The 20,704-nt window shown below is 51.0% G+C and overlaps 3 protein-coding genes across 5 annotated transcripts in view; 2 read left to right on the plus strand and 1 right to left on the minus strand.

The window, feature by feature from the left end:
* The first annotated feature begins 4,028 nt into the window (after positions 1-4,028).
* LOC144296399 (neuronal acetylcholine receptor subunit alpha-2-like) lies at positions 4,029-9,120 on the plus strand. Its single transcript, XM_077869633.1, has 4 exons — positions 4,029-4,047; positions 4,951-5,099; positions 5,490-5,534; positions 9,007-9,120. Exons 1-4 carry the CDS (start codon positions 4,029-4,031, stop codon positions 9,118-9,120), a joined length of 327 nt encoding a protein of 108 aa, XP_077725759.1.
* Positions 9,121-11,845: 2,725 nt separating this feature from the next.
* Positions 11,846-15,904, plus strand: CHRNA2 (cholinergic receptor nicotinic alpha 2 subunit). The gene is made up of 2 exons (XM_077869660.1): positions 11,846-12,853; positions 14,212-15,904. The coding sequence occupies exons 1-2, from the start codon at positions 11,861-11,863 to the stop codon at positions 14,335-14,337; spliced, it is 1,119 nt and encodes a 372-aa protein (XP_077725786.1). The 5' UTR covers positions 11,846-11,860; the 3' UTR covers positions 14,338-15,904.
* A 392-nt stretch (positions 15,905-16,296) lies between these two features.
* The window catches only part of PTK2B (protein tyrosine kinase 2 beta), a 126,448-nt gene continuing 122,040 nt past the window's right edge, over positions 16,297-20,704 (minus strand). For all 3 annotated transcript variants that reach the window (XM_077868755.1, XM_077868753.1, XM_077868754.1), the window contains 4 exons: positions 20,315-20,361; positions 19,471-19,608; positions 19,136-19,216; positions 16,297-17,400 (listed from right to left, as the gene is read on the minus strand). In XM_077868755.1, coding sequence (XP_077724881.1) covers positions 17,185-17,400; positions 19,136-19,216; positions 19,471-19,608; positions 20,315-20,361 — 482 coding nt within the window. In that variant the 3' untranslated portion in view covers positions 16,297-17,184. The remainder of the gene's footprint in view (positions 17,401-19,135; positions 19,217-19,470; positions 19,609-20,314; positions 20,362-20,704) is intronic.

Here is a 20,704-nt window from a genome sequence, read left to right on the forward strand (position 1 = left end):
AATTCTGACCCCATTAAACACTATCTCCCCACTCCTTACCTCTTCCCAGCCTTTGGCAGCCACTATTCTGTTTTATCCATTTGACTACTCTTAGGTAGTCAAATAAGTGAAGCATAATATTTGCACTTTGGTTTATTATTATTTATTATTTGGCTTATTTCACTTAGCATACTGTCTTTAAGGTTCAGCTATGTCCATAGACATATTAGATTTTTTCCTTTTTAAGTTTAAATAATACTTCACTGTATGTATACAACACATTCATTTATCCACTTGTCCACCAATGGGTATTTGGGTTGCTTCCACCTTTTTCACAGTGACTTTGATGACTTGCACTCCATGCAGATGGAGAAAAGGAGTCCTTTTTAAAAAAAAGCTTTTTAATTGAAATTTTAGGTAGTTAACATACAGTGCGGTATTCATTTCTGGAGTAGAATTCAGTGATTCATCACTTATTTACAACACTCAGTGCTAGAAGAATGGAATCTTCAATCTACACATATTTGGGGGATGAGAGCCACTTCCCTCATTCCCACTGTGAGATGGAGGGAGGCACATAAGACACCAGCAGATGTCACCACTCAATTAAAAATACTTTATAATAATATTTAGTAGCTAGTACATGCTTATGGTACGAAGTTTGGAAAATATAGCAAAGTGTCAAAAAGAAGTAAGAATTGCCTCTAATGTCCACACCCGGATATAACACAGGTGATCTGTATATACACAGAAAAAAGGATTGGAAAAGAGCAGTTAGGTTGTCTTTGTCCACTGGGGCTGCTATAATAAAAAATAGCACAGATTGGGTGGCTTATAAACAACAGACATTCATTTCTTACCACTCTGGAGGCTGGAGAGTCTAAGACCAAGGTGCTGGCAGATTCGGTGTTTGATAGGAGCCTACTTACTTCCTGGTTCAGAGACAATGCTTTCTCCCTGTCCTCACATGGTAGAAGCAAGGAGGAAGCCTTCTGGGGTCTCTTTGATAAGAACACTGATCCCATTCATGAGGGCTCCACCCTCAAGACCCGATTACCTCCCAAAGCCCCACCTCCTAATACCATCACATCAGGGAGTAGGGTTTCAGGATATGAATTTACTGGCAGAGGGGACTGCGAACATTCAGTCTATAGTACTGGTAATAATAGCTTTCTCCGGAAATAAATTAGCTGTGCTTGTTTCTCCTTGAGTCTGCTTTAGGAAGCCCCCAGGAGGCAGTCTCTGTACCTGCAAGGGTATGAGCCCCCAGACCCAGTCGCCACAGCCCATGTGTGCCTCGGGAGCTAGAGAAGCAAAGGCAGCACACAGACCTCATGCACATGTGTGATGCGCAGGGAGATGTTAGTTCACGTACATATAAAGCCTCACTCCCATTAGAGAGCTCCTAATAATTAGGCTCCAGAATTTGTGGTTTGGACAGAAGCAGCTCTAGAGGGAGTTTGTATTGAGACAGCAAATCTATGGAGGAAGCTTCTCATTGCCAGGATCCCCTGCTCCGCCCCCCACCCCCCGTGTGCCCCTGGAGGGCCCCCTGGGAGAGCTGTGGACTGTTCTTTCTAGTCCCCAGAGAAGCCACTGGGGACTACCAGCCTTTTCCACCTGCCCTTTGGGGTTTTGGGGGGGCTGGGAAGAAATGCAGAACCCCTGAGTGAGGTAGGAGCCCCCAAGCAAGGAAATGTGGTCCAAGCGTGAGGTGTGATGTGGCACTGAGGGTGAGGGTGGCTGGCGGTCAGGGGCCAGATTCTCCTGAAAGGCACCAGAAATCAATGTAATTGTCAATTTCTCATGAGTCTTTGAGTTGAAACCTGAGAAAATCAACTCAGGATGGCCTTTCTTCCCAAACACACCCTGGAAAAGCCTATTAAAATAAGTAATTCCAACATGCTGAAATTCACATGGAACCCCTCCCACACCCCCTCTTCCTCTAGTTGGGCTCAAACCACCAATGCACGAGGCCATGGGGTCTTTGGGCCCCAATAACTGTAGCAGCCACCACTTCCCCTACCCAGGCCCCTGCAGTTCTCAGGAGCTGTAGTGGGCACGATCCCATTTGTTCCCTCCCTGCACCCGTCCTCAGGAGTAGGCAGGGCAGAGAGTGTCTATCCTTAACCATAGATAAGACAAAACTCCAGAGGGTTTGAGTGCCCTGTCCAAGCCCTGAGTCAGGACTCAGAGCCACATTCACAAACTCCGGGAGGGCAGCTGGGGTGGTGTGACAGGTTGGAGGAGAGATGGAACACCAGTGATGGAATTGCTGCTCTAAGACTAGGGACAGAGTGTGCTGGCGGATGTGAAGGAAGCAGATAGAAGAGGTTTCGTGACTCCTCCACTAATAATAATTCAGATTCCCCTCACACAGTTGGAGATTACATTTTAAAATCCCTCTCACTCATATTCTTTTTTCTTTTCAAATTGTGGTAAAATATGCATGACCTAAAAATTTACCGTTAGTGACATTCAAAATGTGCAAACATCACTGCTATCTAGTTCCAGAATATTCTCATCATCCAAAAAGAAAGCCCATGCCCATCATCTGTATTGAGAGTCAGCGCCCGGTCCTGAGGACATGGCTGGTGCCGGACACAGAGTCTGCATTTGATACATGCAAGGTGTACCTGAACCTGAGACATCCCCACTCTGCCAATAAGAAGTGTTGTTAAAAAGAAAAAAGTGCTAATTTGAATATGTAAACTTTTTAGGGTAATATTTAATGTTTTTTTTCTATTAACAGATGTTATAAATCACCTACTATATGTATTAATACATTAACTTAAAAATGTGGCTTTTCTCCAACTCCCCCTGTTACAAAACATTGAACACTCGCTCCAACCTTTGACATTAGTGTTATTCTCACCACAAGAACCATATCCACATTCTGGCCTTTGTCATTGTCCCTACTGTCTAAAGAAAGTTGGCTAATTTTTTTATTAATCCAGAAGGTATTCATTTTTTAATAATAACTCTTTTGAGGTACAGTTCACGTTACTATAAAATTCATCCTTTGAAAATGGACATTTTGGAGAATTTTAGTATATTCACAGAGTTGTACAATGGACACCACTTTATCACTGCAGAACATTTTGATCACCCCAAAAAGAAACCCTGTATCAGTGATCCCTCTTCTCCCTCCCCCCAACCCAGCCCCTGCAACTGCTAATCTGCTCTCTGCCTCCGCAGATTGATCTATTTCAAATATTTCATATACATTGAATCATATAATGTGTGGTTTTTATGTTTTTGGCATCTTTCACTTTGCATGTTTTCAAGGTTCATCCACGCTATAGCAGGTGTCAACACTTTATTCCTTTTTATGACCCAGGCTTCCATTGTATGAACATACCATCAGTTGTGTGTTTGCTCATCAGCTGACTGGCATTTGGGTGCTTCCAATTTGGGCTATTGTGAATAGCGCCTGAAGTCTTCTACTGACCATCCTTTGCAGTATGGTCATCTCTGTTTTAGAAATGCAGCTCCGAGTCCAGAACAATGGGGACTTCATTCTCAGCTTGTACCCCCTCTGTCCAGTGGGTCAGGGCTTATCTGAGGGCACAGTAGCTGGTTGATGCCAGAGGACGAGGAAGATGTTAGTTGCTCAGTTAAGCCAGGGAGAGCCCAAAGCCCTCAACTCCTGGGAGGCCTGTTGGCTCCCCTTTCATAGCTCTGTGACGTGTGAGAAACAAACGACCTGAGTCCCTCTCCATGGCATGACCCTAAGACCCTTTCTATGGCTTGTTCAGGTTCCACAGTGAGAGGAGCTGTGCAGAATCCAGTGGGAGCTCTGCTGTGTCAGCACCTGGAAGCCTTACTAGGGAAGCAGGTCCAAGCCTCAACCCACAGCAAAGCCCCAGCCTGCCCTCCTTCTGATGTCCAGGGGAAGCCAGACCCCGGGCCACTGAAGCCATGGGCTCCTCCCACTCTGCAGTCCTATCCATGACACAGCTTGGTCTGTGGTGGCTCCTTCTGATCCCAGCAGGTGAGTGGGTGTCATCACTAGGACATCACGTCACACCTGTGGGCTCCCATGCAGCATGGAGGAGACTCCTGCAGGTGGGCTCACAGCAACTGCCAAGGAACTTCCAGTAGCTCATTCTGCAGTGAGAAGGTGACTGGATGCTCACAGCTCTGGGCGCGTCACCTTGAACGTCCGCCAGCTTCAGTGTTGCTCGTCTGCAGAGTGTGAACCTGCCCGGGCTGTTGTGGGGAGCACATGAAATGAAAGTCTGTGACTAGCACCTGGGATGCAGTAGGCACTCGATACATGGCAACTATTGTTCATGTGTTTTTCTGGGTTTTAGCGCAGTCACCTTGGCTTGCTCAGGCAGCAGAAGCACGCAGGGTGAAACCGTTTGCAAAACATGGTGAAAATGGTCTTGAGTGATTCATCAATTTTGGGACACTTGGCCCGGTTGATAAGAAGGAGCAAAAGCCAGTGGTTTGAGCAAAAATGGGGGAGATGCCTGAAGTGGCAGAGGATTTTGTGGTTGGCATTAGCCAGTGGTTCATTGACAAGTGGATGGGAATGAAAGGCTCACTGAGATGCATGAAGCCCTTCTGTCTGATGCTCACCCCATACTGACCAAGTATCTCCCCCATACTGCTGTCCCTTGGGGCTCCTCAGTTCAAGGCTGCATCTTTTCTCCAGGTCTGGCGTCCTCTCCACTCCACTGCCTCTTCCTTCCTCTCTAGCACTTACTTCCTTGCCCTCATATCTAATAGTCACAGAGTAACGGCCATTTCTTGAGCTCTAAGCGTGCACTGCTTGCTTCATTAAGCTCCATTATACACTCTTATATTCAATCCTCAACAGTGTTTTGAGATAGGTTCTGGATAGTGTCCCCAATTTTACAGATGAGGACACTGAGATTGAGTGGTTCTGATTTGGTGGGAGAGGGACCAGAGCACCCACCACCATGGACTCCCAGAGACCCCACTCTTCCTTCCTGTTCACAGGGTCAGCACAGCGAGCCTCCCATACCCAAGCTGAGGACCGCCTCTTCAAACACCTCTTTAAGGGTTACAACCGCTGGGCGCGGCCAGTGCCCAACACCTCGGATGTGGTGATCGTGCGCTTTGGGCTGTCTATTGCCCAACTCATTGATGTGGTGCGCCTGTCCCCCCCGTGCTTCACCCCCTTGGGATCAGCCCCAGTCCTTCTTCCCTCCCTTCCCAGCTTCATTTCTCCTCCTTCCCACTCTCCCAGCCCTGCAGCCCCCCTGGCAGGGCCTTGATTGGCAGCAGTGGGCTGTCTAGGAGCTCTGTGTGTTCTATTTGACATGAACCCTGAGGATCCAAGGGGCCCCTGTGATCCTGAAGAATTCGAGTAAGTGTGGCAGTGTCAGAAGAGGGTGGCAGGCTGGGCTGGGCGTGGGGTGTCATGTAAGAGGTTCTTCTGGTGAGTAGGGGCCCTGCATCAGCCCAGCCCACTCTACATTGTTAGGGGTGGGGGCTGGCTCCATCACAATGTTGTTCTTAATCTCTCTACTGATCAGGATGAGAAGAACCAGATGATGACCACCAACGTCTGGCTAAAGCAGGTGAGAGCATCTTCCCTGGTTGAGGCAAGAGGAGGGGTGGGAGTCCACTGACCCCAGACACTCCCAGGAACTGTCTCACAAACAGTGGGATTCTGGATTCATGTTTCAAGTAAGCGTTGCCACTTGGGACATTCCCAAAGCCGGCGGATTGCAGACTGCTTCTCATAGGGGCAGTACCGCGAGACTGTGAGTCCAGCACCTGAGAATATCACCTACAACCTAGTCATCCCCTTTTGGGGAGAGGCATTTCCTGTATGCTGGCTATTGTGTTTGCAGATCTGCTCATTCTGAGTAGTCACTGAAAACCCCTGGGAGGTTTCATTCTGCCCATCTTACAGCTGAGGAAAGCCTGAAGCAGGGTACAGTTCAGCTAGAAAAGGGGGAGCCCCGGTGTGCTCAACTTGGAACCCCAGACTCCTTCTGCAGGAGAATGCTGGGTGTTCCATGTCTATGCTGCCTAAAAACTACCCTGAAACGTAATGGCCTAAAGCAACATTGTCAACTCTCATAGTTTTGTGGCCAGGAGTTTGGATGCCTTCTCCACATTGCATGGCAATTAGTGGTGTTATTTGGTGCTATTTAACCTTTGGCTGGTGTGCTCTGGAGGATCTAAGATAGCTTCACTCATGTCCATTCCTTAGCAGGGATGTCTGGAAGCTGGGCCCACTTGGCCCCTTCACCCTCTTGAGGCATACTGAGTCCCTTCATGAGTTCTCTCCAACACACAGTTGGATGCCTCCCCTGGAGGGTCAGGGACCCCAGAGCAAGGGTCCCAAGAGACAGGAAATGAAACTGCTGGTTTCTTAAGGTCTGGAAGCTGCCTCCAGGCCCAGCATCACTTCTGGCAAAGAATGTATTCCTTTTTGATGTACTATTGTTGGGGGCATAGGCTATATTACAGCCTGAATATATTCCTTCCCACTTTACCCCCTCATGCTCTGCCCAGCCCCTCCCCAGGCCCAGAAGTAGAGGTGGTGGGGGAACATGAGAAAGAGGAACTAGCCCTCTGCCTACTTTTCCCCCACTACTCCCTCTTCCTGCCCCACTGATAACCTGACCATCTCCTATCTCAGAGGTTGGCACTCAGAAAACCACAATGGTCAAAATTTTTATTGACATCTCTATTTTGAGTCTTTTGAATGAACACCTTACTTTCCCTGGCCCCAGGGCTCTCTACTGGCCATTTAGCTTACAATGGAATGCTTAGGTGAGACATGTGGACGGGACCCCCTGACACTGTTCCCCTTGCAGCTGCAAGGGGGTTCATGGCCCATCTTTACAGATGTACAAATTGAGGCCCTAGCAGTAAGGGACTTGGGAAGCCACACAGTCCTTCAGTGCAGGGGCCAGACCTAGAACCTGGCTTGCCATAACTGTCCCCACAAGCAGGTCACCTTGGCCTTCAGGGTTGGGTTGGGGAGCAGAGGAAGGAGCCCCGGAGAAGGAGTCATGCCAACCAGCACTGCCTCTGCCTACCCTGTGATGCAAGTCACTTAACCTATCACGGTCTCATTTCCTCATCTTTTAAATGGGAACAGTATAATCTGTTGCCTGCGTTGGCAACCCATTGTCAATGACAGTAACCCACAGGTGTAGATACCCTCCAAATGGTGATTGAGTCTGAAAGCTTGACAGATGATGGACTAGAGGGAGGAGGATGCATTTATGAAGACCAATCTCATAATTGTTCATCCACGTCCTGAGAAGTCTTGACAATTTTACAAACTTTTTAAACCTTCCTTATTTTGCAACCCTGGCTCCTCTATGCACCTAAGACTTCCCCTACAGGTGAGCGGCCAATACTGCTCCAAGACCGGTGTCTTCCCAAGTATGGTTTGGGCACCGATGGCAGTGTTTCGTGAGATGGTATTACTTGCTTTGCTAATCTTTTTGTAATAGTCTTCTATTCATGTTTTAGCGGATATTTTCAAATGCTCCTGATGTTCTAGTTTAGGTCAGTGATGTCAAATTTCAAAATTTATGTAATTTTAAAAAGAGTGAGCCAACTTAAAGGAAAATACCAAGTACGTGATGACACAGGTAGAGCACACGTATTGGCAAAAAGTATCAAACTGGGACTTGTGTGCTTGAAGCTTGGGAACCACTGAGCTAGACCAGTGCTTTTGTTCTCATGTACCTGCTTCCTGAAAATGCTCCTATTTCCCTTCACTCCTTCCTGGATTCCTACCAGGTTGATACTTTGTGTAAACGTTACACTACTATCCTTAGACTGGAAAAGGCATCATGCAGGGGATTTACCTTTACTAGAGTGTATCGTTGCACTATTTTAGTGAAGATGTACACAAGCAAAATGGCCCCTGGAATGAGGTCAGGCTTGGAGTCAGGGAGGCCAGGATTCAAATACCAGTGCTGCCACTTACTAGCAGCGTACCCTCCATACATCACTTTCCTCACCCTAACCCGTGGGATTGTTGTGCAGATTAGAAAGAATCATCTATAAGAGCCTGTAACAAAAGGAGTGGGTTCATAAACGTAGTAGCTACTATTTTAATTGTGAAAAGCCCCTGGGAGCAAAGGACAGCCTTTTGCGTTGACCCCAATCATTATCTTCTGGTTGTTTCTTTCAGGTCCAGAAAGGATGTGGGAAGCCCTCCCAGAAATAGAACCAGACTCTGTTAGAGGAAGGAGGAATTGTTTTCATTGCTCAGCTACACACTGACTGAGCATTTACCCGGGGCGTGGTGCTAGGGTGCCAGAATTGAACCAGCTGCTGTCCCTGGCTTCATGGAGCTTACAGTGGCATTAAATAAATACATAGGCAAATCCACATTGATCACCACTTGTGTTAATGCCAAAGAGGAACATTATAATAATACATACCTGGTTTTGAGAAGGATTCACTTGGACCAGCAGCTGGCAGCAAGCCTAGGACCCAGAATATCCCCTCCCTGCTGGGCCTCCCAGGGGGCTCTCTGGAGCACAGTTTGGAAGTCATTGTGGACTCCCCAGTCTCAGTTGCATAACCCGGGAGGGGATGCTTTCGCTTCTCTGTCCTCAGTTTCTTTACCCGTTAAAATGGGGAAATACTCCCCTGTTCACCATCCCTCCCCAGCTCTCCCATGGAGGCTCTTCCTAGACAGAGGGTGTAAGAAATCCTTTGTAAACTGTAAGGCACTAAAAAACCTTGTTCTACAAGTGGATGAGGTGGTTATCTGGGGTCATCCCACTAGGGCAGCAGAACAAGGACCAGAGGTGGGGCTAGGATGACCTGTGGTCCAGGCGTGTCCAGGATTCTGAGTATTAGAGTTGGGGAAAAGCAGGGGGTTGGTTCTCACAGGCTGGACTCCCAATCTCCAGCTCAGAGCCCAGTCTCGGCCTCACAGCCCTTTCTCTTCCATGTGATTAGGGGAGGCACTTGGGGTGCTCCCAAAGCCGCTGCCAGGGGGTCCCCAGGCGGCCTTAGGTGTACCCCAAGGACCGGTTCTGACACGACTCCCCTCCCCACGCACAGGAGTGGACTGACTACAAATTGCACTGGAACCCGGCCGATTTTGGCAACATCACATCCCTCCGGGTCCCTTCGGAGATGATCTGGATCCCTGACATTGTCCTCTATAACAAGTAGGAAGCCCCGGGTCCAGGAGGCCCCTGGGAGGGGTGGGTAGAGCGAAGCTGGGCTGGGTCGGACCGGGGAGGTGCCCCCTTGTGTCTCGCTTCCTTGCCTCCCTCTCAACTCCTTCATTGCTCATCCTCACCCCCTCCACCTCTCCTCTTGATTCCTTTCTTTCTTTTGTTTTGTGCTTTCACTCATACACCAAAATTTACTGAGTACCCACTCTGAATTAGTGCACGGTACTGTACTCCCGGCACACGATTTGCCAACACTGAGTAATATCTGAAAAATGTGGCTGGTGCAGGCTCTGGAAACACTGCCTAAGCGTTGGCAGTTTGCAGGATGGCAGTCCTGTTGGAGCAGGTAAACCGCCACCCCAGGGGGAGGGAGGACAGCCTCAAGGGAGCAAACTCACTTGGTATGGGTATGTTTTTTAAACTCATATTATTTATAGCTTCCTCGCATTCAAGACCAAAAATGAGCCATCTTTGAACATAATGATGAGAAGCTAATAAAAGGCAGGGGAGTGGAAAGAGAGTCCCGGTGAACACCAACAGCACAATATTTTTAAAAAGAAGATATAGAGATCTAGTCTTTCATTTGTGTGTTTGGTGTCAGGTAATTGTTCGTTTAAAAATCAGAACTTAAAAGATGTTTGGCTTTTATGTTATGCTTGTCTAACAGTGTTTTCTGACCTGGGGTTCTAAGGAGCACCAGTTCTCCAAGATATGAATAGGTGTGAAAAGCAGTCGTGTGATCAAATAATTCTGGATAATAACATTGTATGTTGTGAAGTCCCCTACCCCGGCCCCAGTCCTTTGAAAATGTTAGCACAAGACAGCATTTTCAATGTTGTTGGAAGCTATCCTGCCAAGAGACCTATGTAGTCTGGGCCTTCTCAATTCATTTGACCCGAATTTGGAAGAGCTATCTTTAAACAATAAGATAAAGGGAGACAGATCCACTTTGGAGTTCCGGAATCTTCAGATAGGTCAAAGGGGAATACAAGGACCCCTTCACACCACCCAATCCTGGTGAGACTCAAAGCCCTTTGCCCTGAGCCATGTCCACAAGCACACATTCAGCACAGATTACCAGAAGGTCTAAGCCTGGTGTTGGCTCCTGTCGCTGGACTAACAGACCCCTGGACTAGCACCCAGGATCCTTCTAGTTCCTGTTCCCTTTGTGTCTGGGAGAAATCAGGAGCAAAGTCCCAGCATCAGATATGACCTGAAGTTTGAGATTGTCCAGAAAGCTTCGACCAGTGTTCCCTGATTAAAACAGGACATTCTTTTGATAGGATGAAAGTCCAAAACCAATTCTTGCAGACATTTAAAGAAGGGTTTCCTCTATCCAGACTGTCCACTCTAGGCTAAACAGGGAGGGTCGAGGAAATTGCACCTTTCTTTCCTCGAAATGGGGTACCTGTTGCCATCTAGTGGTAATTCTGTGTGGTGGCAAAAAAAAAAAAATTCAGCTTCTACACTGACCCGTTTCTTACTGTCCACCAAGTTTCCTGTTTCCAACCTTCTCTTTTAAAGTTTCCCATTTCCCAATCTCTAGCCTGGGATTTCTCCATGGGAAAGAGCCTATCTTCCCCTGTATTCTTCGGGTTCCCTTGCCTTTAAGGAATTGTGCCCTTAAACACTAAGGCGTGGAGCCCACAGCACCACCTCCCCAGGGAATCGGACTCAGGCTCTCGGCAAGCCCCATGGAATGGTCACTGTCCTTCCAGTGTTCCCAGAGCCCTGGTGGGCTCTTGGATGCCTAGTCCTATGAAGCCACAGTGTCATCTCCCACCACCCCTTCTTATGCCCTGCACCTGCCCCAGCCCAAGGACACACTGTGAGTCCTTTCTGCTCTGTTCCCTCCGCTGCTCTGCACTAGTAGGCTCTCCACTCCATCTCACCACCAATCCTACTGGCAACCCTCAGGTGACCCTGCTCACTCCAGCCAAAAGGGAGGTCCACCCCCACCACCCCGCCCCACCCTCAATGGGTTTTGGGGAGTACTTGGATTGCCGCTGTGCTACTGTTGCCAGACTGCCTGCCTCCCTTGTGTTACAGGCATTTGGGACTACATCGCATTTCCTCATGGTTCTTTGAGGGCAGGCCTGGGTCTCCCATTCCATCCCCCACAGCTCCTGCCCAGGCCCTAGGGGATGAGGCTGGGTGCAGAAATGCCCAGTAAGTGGATGGAGCCAAGGAGGTATCTCCCTTCACCAGCAAAGGTGTTAGGTCTCTTCTGAGCAACTAAGGGTCCCAGGTGGGAAAGATGTGACACCCTCTGCAGATGAGGGCCTGGCTCACTATCTGCTGGGGGGAGAAAATATAATCACCCTAAAATATTAAATGAATACAAACAGGCCATAAGACTACATGTCACATGCATTTATAAATATGTAAAAAATTATATACATGATCTGTGTGTTGATCAAATACGTATGATATATATAACATCAGAATGTTAATAGTGATGGTTTTTTGAATTCTTGGTATTTTCCTATATTCTTCAAAATCCCTGCTTTGAAAGATAGCATTTGAAAGACAACTCGGGCAGCTCTAGATGTGTGTGTGCCGGGAGAGCCTCATACCTTTGAGTAAATCAACCTGGCCGGGCCCGGCTCTGTTACTGGGGGTCCCCTGCAGCTGGCCGTCTGGAGCAGCCTGGTGTGGGTGGGCAGGTGGGCTGTGCCGGCTCCCCCAGCTCCTCTCCTCTCCCCAGTGCAGATGGGGAGTTTGCCGTGACCCACATGACCAAGGCCCACCTCTTCTCCACGGGCACCGTGCACTGGGTGCCCCCCGCCATCTACAAGAGCTCCTGCAGCATCGACGTCACCTTCTTCCCCTTCGACCAGCAGAACTGCAAGATGAAGTTCGGCTCCTGGACCTATGACAAGGCCAAGATCGACCTGGAGCAGATGGAGCAGATGGTGGACCTGAAGGACTACTGGGAGAGCGGCGAGTGGGCCATCGTCAACGCCACCGGCACTTACAACACCAAGAAGTATGACTGCTGTGCTGAGATCTACCCCGACGTCACCTACTACTTTGTCATCCGGCGCCTGCCCCTCTTCTACACCATCAACCTCATCATCCCCTGCCTGCTCATCTCCTGCCTCACCGTGCTCGTCTTCTACCTGCCCTCGGACTGCGGCGAGAAGATCACGCTCTGCATCTCCGTGCTGCTCTCGCTCACCGTCTTCCTCCTGCTCATCACCGACATCATCCCCTCCACCTCCCTGGTCATCCCGCTCATCGGCGAGTACCTGCTCTTCACCATGATCTTCGTCACGCTCTCCATCGTCATCACGGTCTTTGTCCTCAACGTCCACCACCGCTCTCCCAGCACCCACACTATGCCCCGCTGGGTGCGGGTGGCTTTTCTGGGCTGTGTGCCCCGGTGGCTTCTGATGAACCGGCCCTTGCCCCCCTTGGAGCCCCACGACGCCCCGGATCTGAAGCCCAGCTCCTCTTATCACTGGCTGGAGACCAACGTGGATGCGGAGGAGAGGGACGAGGAAGGGGAGGAGGAAGAGGAAGACAGATGGGTGTGGGCGGCTCATTCATCCCCGGCCGTGGGTGCCCTCTGCAGCCATGGCGGTCTGCACCAAAGGGCCTCAGGTCCCAGGGCGGAAGCCCAGCTGCAGGAGGGTGGGCTTCTGCTGTCACCTCGCATACAGAAGGCTCTGGAAGGTGTGCACTACATTGCTGATCACCTGCGATCTGAGGATGCTGACTCTTCAGTGAGTTGGGGCCAGGAGAGGGGCTCTTCCTCTTGGTGACCACCTCTCATCCCAAGGTGATAGTGTAGACCATCTAGTCTCCTCTCCATGAGGACCTGTTTCCCTCAGTTGTGGCCCTTGGGAGTCTGGACTAAACTGTGATAAAGTCTAGCTGGCAGGTGACAGACTAGCGGCCCAGAATGCCCAGCTAAGGCTAACTGGAGAACAGCAAGCCAGAGAGGGAGGGATTTCGGGTGCTGAAAGTCCCCGTGCCATCCTTATCACCATTGCCCTATAGGTGGTGGGGAAGGGGACAGAGGGAGGCGGAGGGACTATTGTCCAATGATAAATCAGATAAATCATGCTGCTGCTTCCGCATCCTTCCTCCTTTGTCCTGATGGTTTCCCCCCAATCCTATTTGTTTCTGGGCTCTGGGCATTTTGTGGAATTCACTATTCATCCACAAACCCTGGGGAACTTTGGTTGTACCTGGTGACCTCTCCCCCCCACCGCCTGGTGCCTCCTGTGCCTGGTATTATTAGGTCAGCAGGTCACTGCTTAGGATCACAGATGTCTTCTTATCCACCTAGGGAAGGATGGAAGGCCAGATGGTTATTAGCGGGTGGCCTTGTTGAGTGGATAAAAAAATCATTATATCTAATCTGGGGGCAGGTAAGAATCCAGACCTGCTTGCTTGGGCTGTAAGCCCAAATTCCACAAAGCACACCAACCCCCCTTGACTGTCCCAACCTTCCTTGGGCCACATCTACCCTCACCTACCTCCTCCTCTCTATCTCCTGGAATGGGTGTGGGATTGGGAAGGGAGGCTAATGGGGGCAAAGTCTTCACCATTTTGTAACTGCTGGGTGTTGTCTATTTTTTAAATTTTTATAAAAGATTTTGTTTATTTGGCAAAGAGAGAGAATGTGAAAGAGAGCAATAGTAGGGTAGAGGGAGAGGGAGAAAGAAGCTGATTCCCCACTGAGCAGGGAGCCAGTCGCAGGGCTTGATTCCAGGACCCTGAGATCATGACCTGAGCCCTAAAGGCAGACACTGAACTGACTAAGCCACCCAGGTGCCCCTGCCAAGAGTTGAGTTTAAATCACTGCAGACCACCTGGGAAGGTCCATGCCCCTTGGTGCTTCTAGAACCTTAGCCCCCTGTAGCTGGAACTTGAAAGTCTTTGGAAAGGCTCTGGGTCATGTCATAAGGGTGAAATAGGGCAGAGTTCATTAGGAGAGGCTTGTTTGAGTCTTGAGACAACCTTAGCTTCCCAAGGTTTCAGTGCGGCCACTGCTGCCCCCAGAGGCTGTGCCCAGGTGGGATGCTTCCCCTTTCGCAATGGGCCTCTGTCACTGTGAGCCCATTTCTACTTGCAGGTGAAGGAAGACTGGAAGTATGTGGCCATGGTCATTGATAGGATATTCCTCTGGTTGTTTATTATCGTCTGCTTCCTGGGGACCGTTGGACTCTTTCTTCCTCCGTTCCTGGCTGGAATGATCTGATTTCCTGTTCCTTGCTTTGACCCAAAGGTGGCACTACTGACATCTGTAACCACTGCCTCCTTCAGAGTACGCCTATGGGGTCAACGCCATCTGACTGCAGGTGCTTCTCTGTGGAGTCCCTACACTGGCCTAGTCATCGAAGACTCCTTGGGTCAATTAATTCACTTGACGTTATTGTACTGCATGCAGAGAATCTGCTGGGCACAGAGCCCTGTTTTAGGTGCTGAGGAATGAAGAAATAAGGAACTTGCTCTGCAGAAGGTTTCGATATGATGGTGACAATATGAAGCCCTGTAGGATTCTCCTGCAGGGGCCAATAAAGACACTGAGTAACAGGAGGAGCAAGCAGGACGATCCAGGGGGTAGAGGACCTCAAAAATGGGTGTATGGGGGGAGAGAAGAGAGGGTGCCCCAGGGGGTAGAAGGCCTGTGACCAACATTTTGCATTCAGGAATGAGCCTGAGGTGTCTAGGAGAACAGGCTAGGGCTAGGGAGCTAGGGCTCCTGTGTGGGAGCCGTGGGAGGAGTTTGGAAAGGCAGGCTAGGGTGTCTTCAAACCACATAGAATAAAGTTCAGAGTCTAATCCTGAGGGTCTAACAATGGTAAAGACTCTCCTGGAAAGAAAGAAAGGGGTAAGCAGGGCCACATGGGGTAGAGGCACATGTCAGACCTGCACGGCGGAGGAATGTGTGGTTGGATGCAGGTAGTTGGGCCATCCCACCCTTCTGGAAGCTCGTTTGAAGTCCTGGCTTTCTCTCACGTTCCCTTCTGCAAACTGGCTCAGCGCCAGCCGGTCCCAAAAGGTTTGGCCATGCTGCAGTCCCTGCCATCTGTCCTTGAATGCACATTGACAAACCAGGAAGATACCCAGGGCCATCCTTGACTCAACTCAAGTTTGCAGCTTGCTCCTCCCTCCGGTCCATAGGGCAGGTGGTGGCCAGCACAAACATGTGTGTGATGTTTGCACAGAGTGAATGAAAAGAAGCAACTGGATGGTTTTGCACCTTGACTGCTGTGTAAATGCAGAAGCTGTAGGACTGCTTCCCTTCCAGCCTGGCCTCCTGGTCCTTCCTGAAGTCCTGTGATGGCTTCTGAGCTGCTCTGTACAGCCCTGGATTCCTTGCACCTTGGAATCCAGCAATGCACAGCCCTCAGCCACATGCTGGAGGCAGGAGAAGCTCCTGCCCGGGGATCAGGCCTCACCCCTGCCTGTCCAGCCCTCTGAGGACAGAACCTCAGCAGCTAATAAATGCAGACATCGGCTCTCCAGATAGTATGGGGACCCTGGATAGGAAGCTGAGTAGGGCGAACTTCCAGTTTCCCTTTAGCCTTTGGGGTACCCCACTCGACCCTCCCTGACAGACACAGATGAAACCTGCAACGCCTGGCCCAGACTCCCAGTCCTCAGTTCTTCCCAAGACCCCCACATGGTGACTCATGTGGTTTCTGTCTCCCCCACAGCTCCTCCCAGCTTCCCTTCCCCATCCTAGCTCTCCCAGACCTTATCTCCTGGTGCAGCGATGTTCCCTCATGCTATTCCATCTCCCATCCCCCTTGCATGTGAGTAAAGAGATGAAATAAAGCTGAGGCCGGTGCTCATTCAGCTGTGGGATCCTTCTTTAGCATCCCCACACCATTCAAGCCCTGCTGGAGCCCCAGATGTTTGCATGCCAGCTGAGAGGGTGCCATTGGCATTCCTCATGTGGACCTGGAGGGTCTGCCCTGGGTCCCCACTGGAAAGTCACCCTTTGGTCAGGTGCAGGGATGAAGGGGCTGGAGCACACACTTGTCCCTACTGCCCCTGTGTCACCACACACCCCTCTGTGCTTGAGCCTGGCATCGGCTCTTGATCTGTGCCCAACAGGGTACAATCGATCTCTTCCAGGGTGGTGGCCCAAGGTCACTGTCCCCTCCCCTACAAAGAACAGGTCAAGCCAACAAAACAATCAAACCACAAAGCAAATAGTACAATTTTAATTCATCCACAAGTCAAATAGAAAGAAGGTAAAAGAGTGTTTTGCACAAACACAAGGGAGGGAGGAGTGAGGCAGGTGGGAAAGGAGGGCGGAGAAGAGGAGAAGTAAGAAAAGAGGGAGAGAAGGAAGGGGCAAGGTCAAGGAGAGAGAGAGAAAGGGCACGGGGAAGAGAGTAGATTGTGGTCCAAGTCCTGTTTTGGCCTCGTCTCTCCCCTTCTCCCCGACGCTTGGCGTGTTGACAACACAGCGTCCTGTGCCCGGACTCCCAATAGCTTGTTCTTGGACTGTGTCCCAGGTCCCCCCTCAGGGGGGCACACGGCTGTCAGCCCAGACCACACTCACATTAAATAAATTCCAATATACACTGTACAAGAAAGCCAGGCCCGTCCCTCATCTCGCCAGCCGCCCACCCCCAAAGGAAAGCCCCTCCCCAGCTCCTCTGTGCATCAGGGGACCTCCGTGGGCGGAAGAAGAAGGAATGGCTTGGCTCCAATAGGCGTGCCATGTCTATGCGGAAAGCCATCGTGGCCACTAGGGGCACCAGTGTGACACCCCTACCCCCACCCCAGGGGGGCAGGCGGGTGTGAGGAGGGAGTGGCCAGCGGCAGCCGTGCTCCCTCTGAGCCCTCTTTGTCACCCCCTGGCATCTAGAGCCCTGAGTCCCCTCGGTCCAGCTGCAGCCTGAGCAGCACAGTCTGGGGATTGGGGTGGGGAGAGGGGGTCGTGCAAAGTGGCAAGGGAAGAAGGACTCCCCTCTGCCTTCCCCCTGAGAAGACCCACATGACCAAAGGCAAGGCAGGGGCCGGGGCGCAGGGGAGGTAACACTACAGGCAGGGGTAGAAGACGCAGGCAGGTGGCGCCCACCCTCCCTCACTCTGCAGGCGGGTGGGCCAGATTGGCCAGAACTTTGGCCTGGTCTACGGCATCGAGCAGGTTTTTGGCGTCCACGGCCAGGGTGTGGGAGGCTGTGAGCATCTGCCGCTTGCACTCCTCGCTCAGGGAGGTCACGGCATTTTGCTGGGCGAGGCGCATCTTATTGATGAGCTCTGCTAGATCCTTGTTGAGCAGTTTCTGGGTCCCCTCAATCTGTAAGAAAAGCACATGGGAGAGGCTGGAGTCTGAGGGGCTGCAAAGTTTAAGCCTGGAGGATGGGGAAGCCATGCAAGTGTCCCCTCTGGTATTGGCTGCGGCAGTCAGAAGTTCTCTGGGTGACAGGTCTGATCCAGGCTTGGGCTGAGTCTAAGGCCTCAGTGGGCTGGTGCCAGGTCAGCAAGGACAAACATTGCAGAGCTCCGGATCCCAGCCCACCCCGTGCTAGCTCAGTTTGATGCAGCCTCACAGACCATCCCTTCACTGTTGCATCCCTCGTGTTGGCCCAAGGTTAGGGTGAGTGATCAGGGCACAAGTGAACGCATTCGTCTCTTGGCTGTCTACCTTCAAATCAAGAGATCAGGGACCAGGGCTTGAGCTGTAGGGTTTTGTTTGCCACCATATCCCCAAGCCTAGCACACTGCTGAGCACATCCTTGGCACTTGAGATATTTACCGAGTGAATGACAGAGCTATCATATGGAGGGTAATGACATCTCACATCAGAAGGGACAGCTCCAGCTGGGGCTCCTCTACAGGCTGCTGCTGCCACCCAGAGAGGGGCTGGGAAATGCTGAAGCCCTCCTGCATGACCTTGTCTTGAACAGTCACAGATTATGGGGACAGCAGCCATCACCTAGGCTATACTGCTGACCAATGGGAGATGGTGGCTCACACAGCCTGGCAGGGGGCATCGGGTTCTTCTACTTCCACGGCTGGTTTCCAGGCAGACAACCAACACAGGTTCAGAGGCGCTATTGTCAGCATTCAACTGTGTTCAGAGCCTCCCATGACAAGTGGGGTGGCTCCAAACAACACAGATTAGTCTCTTACACTCCTGGAGACCAGAAGGCTGGAATGGGTCCTATGGGGCTAACGTCAAGGGGACAGCTGGGCTATGGTCCTTCTACAGGCTCTAGGGGAGAATCTTTTCCCTGCCTTTGCCAGCTTCCAAGGGCTACTGCCTTCCTTGGCTTGTGGATCCTTCCAGCAGGGGCATTATTGCAATCTCTGCTTCTGTCATCCCATCTCCTTGTCTGACTCTTATAGGATGTCTGCTTCTGTTATTCTCTTACACTAGAACCCTTGTGCCTACATCGTACCCACTTGGATAATGCAGCATAATCTCCCCATCTCAAGATCCTTAATCACACCTGCAGAGCCCCATTTGTCATGCATGGTAACCTAGTCACTGGTCCTGGGGATCAGGCCGTGGGCGTCTGCCAGGGGGCTGTTATTCTGTCCACCACAGGTGACATCTCAGTGCAGAGCACCAAGACTTTCATTTCAGTTTTCAGTAATTGTTTCTCACTTTAAAAAGGGAAATTATTTAAATGATCAACCGAGGAAACCTTAATTGCTATTTTGACGATCCATTCACTTTAGCCTTAGCGTGGCAGGTGATTAGATAAAGGGTCACAGGACGGGAGAAGGGAAAGGGAAAGGGAAGGTCTGTTTTTCCTTGCACACTCTCATGCATTATGAAATCACTGCAACTCTCTAAGACCTAGACTGGGAAATTCCCCCTAGGAGGCTGGTCAGGTCCCCAGGCACCGACTCAGCCCCCTCTCAGTCCTGCTCAGATTTTTGTGCAGGCCCACTTGTGGAAGGCTGGGCAGACAGAAATGAGGCTGCCCATGTGGGCCTTCGGAGTCTCCTGTGTGAAGCACAGCTGGGGCAGGGGAAGGGGAGAAGTGACAACTGATGACACTGTCTGGGATGAGGACACCCACCTCTGTCCGAGAGGATGACGGCAAGGAGGGCAGGAGATCATCCACACTCCCAATGAGCTTCCGCAGGGTCAGGCCCACGTTCTGTGTGAGAAAGGGGTAGGGTGGTTATCATCTCTTGGTTTTTGAGAAAGCCATGTGTCCCTGGAGAAGAGCCCTCCTGGGATGGTACCTGCCCTCCAAGACTACCTGGCACTAAATTCCCTCAGACCACTTCACACTAAAGGGGGTCCTTCTGGGACAGGCACCAGCTGGGCAGACAAGGAAGCTCAGTGCCACCCCACCTCCACCCAGGGCCAGAATGAGCCACTTCCACCAGCCCCGTCGATGGCTCTCACCTTCACCACCACCACGTAGCCTTCAGGAGGCAGCTGGCAGAGCTCATTCTTGAGATCCAGCACAGCCCGCACTAGCTCCATGACATTGAGGTACACCAGGTCATCGGTCCGGTCCAGGTTGGCTGTGGGCTGGATGGACTGGGGGCGAAATCAAGTGGCCAGAGAGGTAGGTCATGAGTCTGGGGGATGCTGCTATTCTTTTATGGGCAGGCACTGTTGGTGCCAACAGAGCCATCAGTCCAATCTGAAAAGACTCTTCTCCGACATAATAGTGCCCTGTCCTGGGAGTGCATCCCTCCCTTCTGCTTTCAGAGCAGTGGTTCTCAGATTAGAGTCTACCAGGGAGTCTTAAAAAAGTACTGGTGGCTGGTGTCACATCGGACCAACTAAGCCATCACCTGGGTTTGGGAGCCAGGTGGTTTTCAAAGTTCCTTGGAAGATTCTAATGGGTAACCAAGGCTCACAACCACTGTTCCAGAGTAAGGAAAACCAGTACCTGGTCCCAGGCTATAGTCAGAACAGTATGGGTGCAGAAAGCCAAGCGGACAACTTGAGAGAGGAAGGGGGTCCACACTTCCGGCTCCCAGGGCTGAGTCAATGAGCTGGCCTCAGGGGTCAGGGAGGGGGCACAAGAGACAAGGATACTAGGCTTTCCCTTGCTTTTCCATGAATTCACTGTGTGGTCTTAGATAAGGTCCATCTTCTCTCTGGGCCTCAGCTACATAATGAGGATGTAGGACTAGATTATTTCTGAGGGCCTCTGAAGTCTTCACAGCCTGTGGCCTTGTGTCTTGCGGAGCCCTGATTCAAATTCATTACCAACTTTGGCACAGCCAACACATACCTGCGCGCCCAGCCGTGGTGGCTTCTGTGGGGGACCCGTGAACTCCGCTGCAAGGGGGAGGGAGAGTGAGTGTGGGGGGAGGTCTTGGCACCCTGGCCCTTCCCTTCATACCTGCTGATAACCAAGCTAACCCCCTCTCCTCTGCTACCGGGAGACCCAGGGAAACCAAGGTGAAAGGTGTTTCCAGGAAGGTGGCTGGGAAAATAACCTCTGGTCTCCCTGGTGCTCCCATAGTCAAGCACTGGGATCCATTTGATAGAAAGAAGGAGCCAAAGTTGCAGTAGAGACGGAATGATTATAGCAGTTGTTCCAGGTTCTGCTGGGTGCACACTGGCCCCTGAGCACACACTCTGGCCTTGACATTCATGGGGAAGAAACTTCACTCTATGA

Source organism: Canis aureus, chromosome 24, assembly GCF_053574225.1.
Source record: "Canis aureus isolate CA01 chromosome 24, VMU_Caureus_v.1.0, whole genome shotgun sequence".
Classification (NCBI taxonomy): domain Eukaryota; kingdom Metazoa; phylum Chordata; class Mammalia; order Carnivora; family Canidae; genus Canis; species Canis aureus.